The 13417-nt window shown below is 37.1% G+C and overlaps 1 protein-coding gene across 8 annotated transcripts in view; it reads left to right on the top strand.

Annotated features, from left to right (window-relative positions):
* The window catches only part of RALGAPA1 (Ral GTPase activating protein catalytic subunit alpha 1), a 278460-nt gene that overhangs the window by 161081 nt on the left and 103962 nt on the right, over positions 1 to 13417 (top strand). For all 8 annotated transcript variants that reach the window (XM_054530032.2, XM_054530037.2, XM_054530036.2 and 5 more), the window contains 2 exons: positions 915 to 1025; positions 3525 to 3593. In XM_054530032.2, the coding sequence (XP_054386007.1) occupies positions 915 to 1025; positions 3525 to 3593 (180 nt within the window). The remainder of the gene's footprint in view (positions 1 to 914; positions 1026 to 3524; positions 3594 to 13417) is intronic.

Genomic DNA, 13417 nt, shown 5'->3' with positions numbered 1-13417 from the left:
TAGACAGACAAGATTTTTTCAGTAGTAATAATGTAATTATTTGGAGAGTCTGAATGAATAAATGACTACTTTTTGTTTATGAAAGGATGCATGATATTATTGTTGTTTCAAGACTTGTAAAACCCACAGCACCTGTATAAGACTCTAAACATACAAAGTAGCTAATAAATATTTTTAAATAATAGTTACATGACAGATATTTCTAAGTATTTACTATGAGGCACATTGCTAGACAGTGAGGGATAACAGTAGGAAAAAATTGTAAATACTAGCTTCAAGATATTAATAATAGCTGAAAAAGATTAAAATGAGAATAATAAAACATAAAAACCTGAGAGTACTAAATGGGTATATAATATAAACTGAGTGTATAATATAAACTGCTGATTCAGTTCGGAAGAAACAGAAATCATTTTGACTTAGTTATCAGAGAAGACTGGAAAAGAGGAGACACATTGGGGTTTGAAGTGTGGGTGAAATGTGGACGTAGAGAAGCATAAAAAGTTTGTCTTTATGCCATTGGTGAGTCCTCTGAGTTTTAAGCATAATGTCAGGACCATAACAGTGCTATAGAAGATTAATTTGGAAGTGTGGTGAATAGTTGATTGGAACGGGGCAGAGACTGATAAAAAGAATAGTGGTTTAGAGGCCATTGCATAATTCCACATAAGAGAAAATGCAACAAAACTTTAATGAGGACAGTCAAACATTACAAAGGAAAATTAAAGTTGTATGTGTCTTTGCAATGTGTTGTGATTTTTTTTTGTTTTGCAGCTAGAGATTTATCTTAATCACTTATAAATGTAGGATTTATAATCCTACAAATGTATGAAATGTAAAAATTTTCAGCAGATAATACATTGATGAAAAGTTCATCAAGAAAACTTTTAAAACAATTTTTTTTATTATTGCAGTTTACTAATAAAACAGTAGCCCACGTAGCTTGTAACATGCTTCACATGCTGGTTCATTATGTACCTAGACTTCAGATTTACCAGCCTGATTCTCCCTTGAAAATTATTCAAGTAAGTAATTTCTCGTTTATTTATTATGACCTTGTTAAAATTTTTTTAGATTTGGATACTTTGAATTGTAAAATTATTTAATAGTTTTAAAATTTTTTTGCATAGCTAAATAATGGCTACCCATCATGCTTTTTTGTGGTATCAAAGTTCATGATAGTTCCCTTGTCTTTTATGTTAGAAGATTGTATTCCTAGTTTTGGACAAAGTAAAAGCACTAGAAACAATTTATAGGCCAAGCCTGGCGGCTTATGCCTGTAATCCAGGCACTTTGGGAGACTAAGTTGGAAGGATCGATTGAGGCCAGGACTTTGAGACCAGCCTAGGTAACATAGCAAGACCCTGGCTCAACAAACAGTTAAACAAAAAACAATTTATTAGTTGTAGTGAAAATTAAATGCTATGTGTAAACCTATGTCATCGTCTTTATAAACATATATGTTGCTTCATTCCTTCTTAAGTAGGGAAAACATACCATCATTCCAGTTACCACAATCAGGTCATTATTTTTTTTCTTTTCTCTTTAGCCAGTAATTTGTGAATTTTTGTTCATTCTAATTCGGCGTCTCCTGTGCTTCCTGCAACACCTGACATATTTCAGTCCTTCGTTATTTCTTTCTTGAGATATTGCTGTTGCCTTCTGCTGGTTTGTGTGGTCTTGCTCTTAAAGTCATCATTCACATTTACATGGCTCTTACCATATCACGTACCCCCCCCCCCCAAAAAAAAAGAAAATCTCTGATTTTCCTTTGGCTATAAAATAAAGCCCAAATTCTTTAGCTGTGAATTCAGGGACTTTACAGGAGAACACAACTGGTTTTTTAAGAATCATGTACAGATTCCTTTGAAATGCCATGTTGTTCAGGCAACTGAGTCTGCTTGTCATCACTTAAACATACCCCTGGCTTTCTTCCTCCTAGCTGAAATGCTTTGCTTCTCTTCTCTAGTGCCCTCATCTTTCAGTGATTGGCTTAAATACCATCTCCTCAAAAAATAAAAATCCCTTTCTGCTCTCCCTAACCAGAATTTATCATTCTTATCTTCCTATCTTTATAACATTTTTAGGACAGATGAGAACTAATATTTATTAAACACCTACCATCTACCAGTCACCTTTTCATATGATATCTCATTTAATTCTTAGAAGTTTTTTGAGATAGATTATTCCCTTCCCTGTCCCCAATCTCCACTCCTTATTTAAGATGAGAGAACTGAGGATTTAATAACTACATAAGAATCATAAGCCAAGAGAACAGGACTCAGACCCAGGTCTGTAAGATTCCGAAGTTCATGCTTTTCCCACTCAGTCATCTTACCAGACTCTGTTACAGCACTAAATGTAGTAAGTATCGCACTAGTGAGTAAAGCCTTTTTCTGTATAAAGTATATTTAGAGGAATTTTTCTACTTACTACATTGAGGCAATAATTTCTAAAAACGTAATAGCATATAATACAGCTAAAATAAAAATACAATAAATATATACCTATACATTTTTAACATGCACATAAAAAAATTAAATGAGACTAAATGATTTCCAGGGTAAATGATAACACTGTATATGAAGATTTTGCCTTTTTTTAAATAATGTCTTTTTCGTTTACTTTGTATTCTGTACTTTATATTTATGCAAATAATATTTAGTGTATAATATATGTTAATTTAAAAAGCCACATTTGGCTGGGCACGGTGGCTCATGCCTGTAATCCCAGCACTTTGGGAGGCTGAAGTGGGCGGATCACCTGAGGTTAAGAGTTCGAGACCAGCCTGGCCAACATAGTGAAACCCCGTCTCTACTAAAAATACAAAAATTAGCTGGGCGTGGTGGCCCACACCTGTAATCCCAGCTACTCAGGAGGCTGAGGCAAGAGAATCACTTGAACCCAGAGCTGAGATCGCTCCACTGCACTCCAGCCTGGGTGGCTAAGTGAGACTCCATCTCAAAAAAAAAATAAATAAAAAGTCACATTTTTTTAAAAAGCCTTATATGTGTGTGTGTATATATATATAAACAAAAGGCCTGGAAAGGCAATAGAGTAGATTTATTCAGGTGATAGGATTACAGTGGTTTTTTGTTGTTTTGAGACAGGGTCTCTGTCGCCCAAGCTCCCAAAGTGGGTGTGAGCCACCGTGCCCAGCCTATGATGGTTTTTATTAGTCTTTTTCTTATCTGTATCTTTTAATTTTTCTATAATAAACATATATTTTCTGTGTGTTTGTACATATTGATTTACCCCCTTGAATTGGAAAGAAATCCATTTATGGCTGACAGAATATGTATAATTTTGGTTCCGTACATGAGGATTGTAAATAATTGATAGTTAACTGTACTTGAAAAGCTTGCCTATTAAACATTACTTTGAAATAACAGTGTTAATGTGTTTAGAATAAATTTGCAGTGGTAGGTTTTGTATCACTTCAGCATTTAACAATCAAGTTTTAGGATGTACCATTAATTTGACATATATAGAGCTCCTTTTAAAAAAAATTTTTTTGCTTACAGATCCTAATAGCTACTATCACCCATCTTTTACCAAGTACAGAGGCTTCATCTTATGAAATGGACAAGAGGGTAATATAAATTTTGTTTGATGATTAATATGTGGTTATTTAGTAAAATATTTGTATTTCAAAACTTTAAAGGTATGTATATTTACATGGTAAAAATTTATCCTTGTTCAGAATCAACTATAGTGTGAAATGTCTTTCTGTTATTTAAGTATAACTAAATTATATTTTGGTTCACATTTCATTGCCATTTGATAAAATCTTTGAGTCTCAAGATTGTAAGGAACCTTAGAGGACATTCTGTCCATCTCTATTTCACTACATTCTGCCAAGTTGTGTTCTTATCTATGCCTGAAGATTATTAATTCTGAGGAATTAATCACCTCTAAAGGCAGCCACTTGTTTTTGTATAGATAGAAAGTAAAGATAAAATATATAGAGATATGTCATTTAAAAGAAGACATCTCCTCTGTCTGCGAAAACATTCTACTAGGTGACATTTACCTCAGTAAATTCATTATAAGGGTTCTTTAATTTTTTCAGATATTGTATTTACCAGTTCTAGAGTTTCTTTTTGTTTTGTTTTTAAGTTTCCATATCTTACCTGAAATTCTGCATTTCTTCATCAATTATATACATCTTCTCTTATAGATACTTTAACATATTTATAATAATTAAAATAGAGTCCTTGACTACTAAATGCAGTATCTGGGTCATCACTAACTCCGTTTCTATTGAGTTTTTTTCCTCTTGACTATGAGTTTCATTTTCCTGTTATTATGTCTATTTTTTAATTATATGCCTGACATTATACATAAATGTTGTAGAGACTCTAGGTTGGTGCTGCTCACTATGGTAGCTGCTAACTGTGTATTGCTTTCAGTTTACACTAAATTTAAAGTTCACATGAAAAATGTAATTCCTCGTTTGCAAATATCAAGTGCTCAATAGCCATATGGGCAAATATAGACCATTTTCATCATTGCACAAAGTTCTGTTAGACAAGGCTGCTCTAGATTCTATTAGTTTCCTCTGAGAATTATTCTCATCTCTTCCCTTGTCACATCTCAATCTTGAGTTCTATTCTCTATTCTCCAGGTCTCCCCTTAACCATATTGTTTTGAAATCTCAACTATGTTTTATTTACTGCTTATGTTCTTATTAATTTACAGAAATCTGAAGCTATAGTTATGTTTCTGGACCTATTCCCAGTTATTTTCTTGTGTGGCATACATGAGGCTTTCATACTTTTTTCTTTTCCTACTGTCTGCCATTATCATTTCTTACTGATTTCATGTGTTTACCTCAAAACTTTTTATTCTTTCCCTTCATATTCAGTTTAAACACCATTTGAACAGATTGTTTAGCTCTTGATAAATACTTTATCATCATCATCTTCATCTTTAAAAGAGACATATACTCCATTTTTTTTTTTTTTTTAATTTTTAAAATTTTTTTGAGGCGGAGTCATCTCACTCTGTCACCCAAGCTGGAGTACTGTGGTGCAGTCTCAGCTCACTGCAACCTCTGCCTCCCAGGTTCAAGCGGTTCTCGTGCCTCAGCCATTGAAGTAACTGGGATTACAGGTGTACACCACCATGCCTGGCTAATTTTGTATTTTTAGTAGAGATGTGTCAGGGGCGGGGGGTTCTCAACATCTTGGCCAGGCTGGTCTCAAACTCCTGGCCCCAAGTGATCCACCTGCCTCGGCCTCCCAAAGTGCTGGGATTACAGATGTGAGCTACCTCATCCGGCCTCCATTTTTAGCCAAGAGTCCTTCGCTTTAGTGTCACAGGCTATGGTCTAGAATTCCAAATCCAGTTTATGAATAATTTCTGGATAACTACTTGTTCATCTTTTTCTATATCATCTTTGTCTTCCAGAAGTCTAGCTATTAATATGAAAAAGCTATACTTCTAAGTTTTTGTTTTCTTGCCCACTAAGTTTATTAAACATTTATTTATCATAAAATATGAGTGTGGCATTCTGCTAGGCACTAAACAGAGGTAAACATGATACTCCCTGTTCTCATGGAATTTAAAAATTAGAGACACAAATGAGGCAACACAATATAATAAATAGTATAAAAAGTAGAAAAATGTATAAGATACAAGGTAGAATAGAGAAAAAAGTAACTATTGGGGAAGGGCATATTTAGGAAAAATTCTTTTAAAGTTAAATAGAGACATAAATAGAGACAAACAGTAGAATCAGAAAATTATTCCAAGTGGTATGAATAGCATGTGTAAATCTGGGGACTATAAAATAGTATGGTTTGTTTTGGAGAAACAACTAGGCAGTTCCATATTTTAGAATGTGAAGTGAACAGTTAAGAGTTGGGAAAATGAAGTTTCTAAGATAGGAAGGGGCCAGATTATAAAGGGCCTTGGATGCCACACTGTGAACATGGTATTTCTGTGAAAGTGACTCTTTTGAAAGGTTTTTATGTAGAATAAAATATGACCAGATTTGTGAAAAATCACTTGAGAAAATGTGAAAGTTGACTTAAAAGTCAAAATATGGTGATTATTATTAAAATCATTTTATAAGAATTGATGATGTTCTGAACTAAGGCTAAAGGAATGGAGAATAGATACTCACAAAGTAGAGCCCACAACCAAGGTGAGGAATACAGGAAAAAGCAGCTTTGTTGGCGCAGTGAGTTTCAGTTTTCAGTTTGTTGCATATAAAAAGTAATATCCAGGTGGAGACCACCAGCAAAGCAATTATATACCTGATTAGAAAATTTGATGCTGGAAATAAAATTATTGGCATTGTCAGTACATGAGTAGTATTAACATTGTGAGAATATATGAAATCACTTAAGGCGATAGAGTAAGATGAGTCAGCAAAGTATAGCACATTAAAGAATAACAGTTAAGGAGAAGGCAGAGAAGATGATTCAGTAAAAGTGACTGAAAGGACTAGTAGGAAAGATAGGAAGAACACCAGGTCTAGGAGAGAGTAATCACATAGAAGACAATCAAATCATCCCGAAAATGCTTTTTTGATCTCAGACTTTATTCACTGTTTTTTTTTGAGACAGGGTCTCACTCTGTCACCCAGGCTGGAGTACAGTGACGCAATCTAGACCCACTGCAACCTCCACCTCCCACACTCAAGTGATCCTCCCACCTCAGCCCCCAAAATGGGACCACAGGCGTATGCCACCATGCCCAGCTAATTATTGTATTTTTAGTAGAGACGGGGTTTTGCTATGTTGCCTAGGCTGGTCAGGAGCTGGTCACTTCAGCTCAGGAGCTTGAGCTGAAGTGAACCGCTCGCCTTGGCCTCCCTAAGTGCTGGGATTACAGATGTGAGTCACTGTGCGCAGCCTATCATTCACTTTTCTTTTTTTTTTTTTTGAAATGGAGTCTTGCTCTGTTGCCCAAGCTGGAGTACTGTGGTGCAGTCTCGGCTCACTGCAATCTCCGCCTCCTAGGTTCAAGTGATTCTCCTGCCTCAGCCTCCCGAGTAGCTGGGATTACAGGCATGTGCCACCATGCCCAGCTAATTTTTTTTTTTTTTGAGTCAGTCTCCCTCTATTGCCCAGGCTGGCGTGTAGTGGCACAATCTCGGCTCATTGCAACCTCCGCCTCCTGGGTTCAAGTGATTCTTCTGCCTCAGCCTCCCAAGTAGCTGGAACTACAGACACATGCCACCACACCTGGCTAGTTTTTTGTTTTTTGTTTTTCAGTAGAGATAGGGTTTCACCGTATGGGCCAGGCTAGTCTTGAACTCCTGACCTGGTGATCCACCCCCCCCCCCCCCCGATCTCCCAAAGTGCTGGGTTTACAGGCGTGAGCCTCCCCACCCAGCCTCAAATATGCTTTATCTTAAACATCTTATTTATTTATTTATTTAGAGACGGAGTCTTGCTCTGTCACCCAGGCTGCAGTGCTTGATCTCAGCTTGATCTCAGGCTGGAGTGCTTGATCAGTGCAGTGGCGTGATCTCAGCTCACTGCAACCTCTGCCTCCCAGATTCAAGCAATTCTCCTGCCTCAGCCTCCCTAGTAGCTGGGGCTACAAGCACACACCACCATGCTAATTTTTGTATTTTTAGTGGAGATGGGGTTTCACCATATTGGCCAGGCTGGTCTCAAATTCCTGACCTCAGGTGATCCACCTGCCTGGACCTCACAAAGTGCTGGGATTACAGGCGTGAGCCACCACACCTGCCCTTAAACCTCTTTAGAATTACATTCCTCTCTGTGTGATGAACATCAGAATATTACCTAAATCCACTGGTTCTTCTCCACTATGTTGCATTCTAGTATCTTCTAATTTTTTTGAATTGGGTTTTTATTATCTTTTATTAGAAGCTGGCACACTACATATGGACAAATAGATATATTGAATCATTTTAATTATGTTATTATTTCTCTAGGAACTCTTAATCTCATGCAGGCCACCAGTATAGGGAGGCATTTCTCATGTATGATATTCAGATTGCTGCTCCTTAACCTCAAATGTTTAAGAACTTGAATAAACTGTATATGGACCAGGAGTTTTTAGACTTCTGAAATAGCTCATTTTCATTGGTGAATATGGGCTTGGGCTAACAGGTTTTAAAAGATAAATTCAATAAAGCAAAAAGAACATTTATATAGTGATTTTTTAAAAAAATCACGTGCCAGCAGTGTGTACTTTATATGCATTATTTCAACATCAAAACAACTTTATAATCTTGATAAATATTTTTTAATCCCTATTCTTCATAGAGAATTGAGCCTTAGAAAGGTTAAGTTGCCCAAGGTCACAAAATTGTTACTAAATATCAGAGCCAAGACTGGAATCTGTGATTGACAGATAGATGCCAAAGTCCATACTGTTTTTAGTTAGAAACATCAATTGAGAGCTTCCATTTGAGTTTTATGGTGGAATTGTTTTCTTTTAACATAATTTCAAGTTGATAGAAACATTGAAAGGGTAGTACAAAGAATTCTTTATATTGGTTCACCACATTTGCTTTATCCCTTTGTATGTAGTATGAAATATAGAGAGAAATAAATGTGTATACTGCTGACTACTTTATTGTGTTTTTCCTAAACTTAAGCAATTCTCTTATATAACCACAAAATAGTTATCAACATGATGAAATTAGCATTAGTATTAGTGATACATTTGTATTATCTAATCTATAGATATTTCACTAGTTGTCTCACTAACGTCCTGTAGGGCAAAAGAAATTCCCAAATTATGCCTTACATGCAGTCATAATGTCTCTTTAGCCTTCTATAGTATGGAACAGGTTCTTAATCTTTCTATATTTCTTGACCTTGACATTTTAAAGAATACAGTCTAGTTACTGTATAAAATGTCCTGCATTTTGGCTTTGTGTTTCATCATGATTAGGTTTGTTATTATTGGATTTAGATTAGGCATATTTGGCAGGAATACCTCAGAAGATTTTGTGCACCTCTTAATACATTATATCAGGTGTCACAGATGTCAGTTTGTTTCATTACTGATTGGTGCTAACTTTAGTCAAATGATTTAGGTTTTGTCTGCCAGGTGTTTCCACTGTAAAGCTACTGTTTAATCCTTTTCAATGAATTAGTATTTGTAAGACAATACTTTGAGACTATACTATATAAATATTTGGCTCCTTAAATTTCCACTAACTGGTTTTGCTAATCATTAATGACTCTTACCAGAAACAATTATTGTTACAGTAGCTGCCAAATGATGATTTCCTAATTCATCATTTTTTCTACATTCATTAATTAGCTTTCTACTTGTAAGGAAGAGCTTTCCTTTCTTATTCATCTTATTTCAATGTGGGCTCATGATTCTGATTTTATGCAATGATTTGTAATCCTTAACTATTATTTATTTTGGTGCTCAAAATGTCCCATACTTAGCCAGTGGGAGCCCCTTCAAAGTGGCTTCTTTTTCATAAATCCCCATTATTTTGGGTGCATGCTTTTAATTTCTGTCAGCACACAATTTTCCAGACTCACTTTGTGCTTTCGCTGTCCCAGCCCTGAAATTACCCATTTCTCCAAGAAACTCTGCTTCCGTTAAGTGGCAAATGGTGTTTAGAAATCAGCATGCACATTGCTATTGGGATATCGTTTCTTTTTTTTTTTTGGAGATGGAGTCTCGCTCTGTCGCCCAGGCTGGAGTGCAGCGGCGTGATCTCGGCTCACTGCAAGCTCCACCTCCTGGGTTCATGCCATTCTCCTGCCTCAGCCTCCCGAGTAGCTGGGACTACAGGCGCCCGCCACCACGCCTGGCTAATTTTTTTGTATTTTTAGTAGAGACGGGGTTTCACCGTGTTAGCCAGGATGGTCTTGATCTCCTGACCTCGTGATCTGCCCGTCTCAGCCTCCCAAAGTTCTGGGATTACAGGCGTGATTCATTGCACCCGGCCTGGGGTATTGTTTCTTAAGCCCCCTTTGGCAGATACAGCTAGGAACTACATAACATACACACACACACACACACACACACACCCATCTCTATATCTGCTATAGACTGAATGTTTGTGTCTCTCCCGAAGTTAATATATGGAAATCCTAATGCCCAGTGTCATGGGATTTGGAGGTGGGGCCTTTGAGGGGTAATTAGGTCATGAAGATGAAGCCCTCATCAATGGGATTAGTGCCCTTATAAGAAGAGAGATGAACTAATATCCACCATGTGAAGATACACTAGAAGGTGGTCATCTAACAAGCCAGAAAGAGGACCCTCACATATACTGAATTGGCTTCCACCTTGATCTTCAACTTTCTAGCTTTCAGAACTGTGAGGAATAAATTTCTCTTGTTTAAGCCACCCAGTGTATAGTATTTGTAATGCCAGCACAGACAGAATAAGATGGTATCTAATTATAAGTGTTAAAAACCTTGAGTTCACACTGACACCTCCAATTCTTATTTTATTTTATTTTACTTTAAGTTCCACGATACATGTGCAGAACGTGCAGGTTTGTTACATCGGTAGATATGTGCCATGGTGTTTTGCTGCACCTGTCAACCCGTCACCACATGCATTAGCTGTTTGTCCTGTTGCTGTCCCTCGCCTTCCCCCACCAACAGGCCCCAGTCTGACACCTCCACGTCTAATCCAACACCACGAGATTCAGTCCATCCTTCCCCGTTTTCCTTATTTGTAACTCCCTGCTCCAGCAATGAAAAATCTGGTTTCTATATTGATTATTTATCTGGATATGTTTACTTCTTTGTGCTGTTCTGTTTTTAAAAATTATTAACTTATGCCTCTTTATAGTTAAGAGTTCTTGTCTTTACCAAGAGAGATTATTGTTTGAAAAATGTGTTCATAAGTTATTTGGGTTACTTCGTATTCCCCCTTTCCCACTTCAGTATGGTTATATAATTAGCTTGAAATTCAGTTCAGGTCACTTTTTTCTGTTTGTATGCAGTTTTAGGGTCTTTCTCCCATCTCTGTTGTTTTTATTTTTTTAGTCTATGGTTCATCCATCCTGTGATTGCTTTTTCACAAATGAAGATGCATGTATATTGTCTTTTATTCCTTGTTTGTTACACATAGCCTAGATAGTCTTTGCTTTGGATTTTTCACTTGACAGTGTATCTTGGAAATCCTTAACACATAAATTCATAGAGATCTTACCCATCTTTTTATTTATTTAAAATTGTTCTGGGTACATAGTAGGTGTATATATTTATGGAGTGCATGGGATATTTTGACAGAGACATACAGTGCATAATATGTCAGGATAAATGGGGTATCCCCCTCAAGCACTTATCCTTTCTGTGTGTTACAAAATAATCCAATTATGTTTTTAGTTATTTTTAAATGTACAATTCAGTTATTTTTTACTATAGTCACTCTGTTTTGCTAGCAAATACTGTATTTTATTCATTCTTTCTATTTTTTAGAACCCATTAACCATCCCCACTTACCCCATACTCCCCACTGCCCTTCCCAGTCTCTGGTAACCATCATTCTATTCTCTGTCTCTATGAGTTCAATTGTTTTCATTTTTATCTCCCACAGATAAGTGAGAGCATGCAATGTTTGTCTTTCTGTGCCTGGCTTATTTCACTTAACATAATGACTTCCAGTTCCATCTGTCTTGTTGCAAATGACAGGATCTCATTCTTTTTTATGGCTGAATAGTATTCCATTGCATGTATGTACCACTTTTCTTTATCCATTCATCTGTTGATGGACACTTAGGTTGGTCCCAAATTTTGGCTATTGTAAATAATACTGCAGTAAACATGGGAATGTAGGTATCTCTTAGATATGCCGATTTCCTTTCATTTGGGTATATACCTAGCAGTAGGATTACTGGATCATATAGTAGTTCTCTTTGTTAGTTTTTTGAGGAACCTCAAAACTGTTCTCCATAGTGGTTGTACTAACATACATTCCCACCAACGGTGTATGAGGGTTCCCTTTTCTCCACATCCTCACCAGCATTTATTGCCTGTCTTTTGGATAAACCCATTTTATTTCATTTATTTTATTATTATTATTATACTTTAAGTTCTAGGGTACATGTGCACAGTGTACAGGTTTGTTACATATGTATACATGTGCCATGTTAGTGTGCTGCACCCATTAACTCGTCATTTACATTAGGTATATTTCCTAATGCTGTCCCTCCCCCCTCCCCCCACCCCACAATAGTCCCCAGAGTGTGATGTTTCCCATCCTGTGTCCAAGTGTTCTTATTGTTCAGTTCCCACCTATGAATGAGAACTTGCGGTGTTTGGTTTTTCTGTCCTTGCGATAGTTTGCTCAGAATGATGTTTTCCAGCTTCATCCATGTCCCTACAAAGGACATGAACTCATCCTTTTTATGGCTGCATAGTATTCCATGGTGTATATGTGCCACATTTTCTTAATCTAGTCTATCATTGATGGACATTTGGGTTGTTTCCAAGTCTTTGCTATCGTGAATAGTGCCACAGTAAACATACGTGTGCATGTGTCCTTATAGCAGCATGACTTATAATCCTTTGGGTATATACCCAGTAATTAGATGGCTGGGTCAAATGGTATTTCTAGTTCTAGATCCTTGAGGAATTGCCACACTGTCTTCCACAATGGTTGAACTAGTTTACACTCGCACGAACAATGTAAAAGTGTTCCTGTTTCTCCACATCCTCTCCAGCAGCTGTTGTTTCCTGACTTTTTAATGATCACCATTCTACCTGGTGTGAGATGGTATCTCATTGTGGGATAAAACCCATTTTAACTGAGGTGAGATGATATCTCATTGTATTTAGTAGTTTTGATTTGCATTTCTCTGACGATATTGAGCATCTTTTCATAAGTTCATATGTGTTCATATGAACTTGTTTTCATATATGCATATGAACATATTTGTGGGCGGCAAGCCACCCAGGCGCTGAGGCAAGAGACCAAGGACACGAGCTGTTCCAGTATAATAAAATATAAAACAAGAATAGTTATACCAGATATAGATCTTAGAGATATACGAATATCATTAATCATTAGTTTGTAGTAATTACTCTTTATCCCAATATTATAATAATCCTCGCTCTACAATCATAACCTAGGAAAAATCAGGCCATACAGAGATAGGAGCTGAGGGGACATAGTGAGGTGTGACCAGAAGACAAGAGTGCGAGCCTTCTGTTATGCCCGGACAGGGCCAACAGAAGGGCTCCTTGGTCTAGCGGTAACGCCAGCGTCTGGGAAGACACCCGTTGCCGAGCGGACGGTGGTCTAGCGGTAGCGAAAAGTGTCAAGGAAAAACACCCGCTACTTAGCAGACCAGGAAAGGGAGGCTCCCTTTCCCCGGGGGAGTTTAGAGAAGACTCTGCTCCTCCACCTCTCGTGGAGGGCCTGACATCAGTCAGGCTCGCCTGCAGTTATCCGGAGGCCTAACCGTCTCCCTGTGATGCTGTGCTTCAGTGATCACGCT

Source organism: Pongo abelii, chromosome 15 (genome assembly GCF_028885655.2).
Source record: "Pongo abelii isolate AG06213 chromosome 15, NHGRI_mPonAbe1-v2.0_pri, whole genome shotgun sequence".
In the NCBI taxonomy this organism is placed as follows: domain Eukaryota; kingdom Metazoa; phylum Chordata; class Mammalia; order Primates; family Hominidae; genus Pongo; species Pongo abelii.
This window is presented reverse-complemented; position numbering and strand designations above follow the sequence as displayed.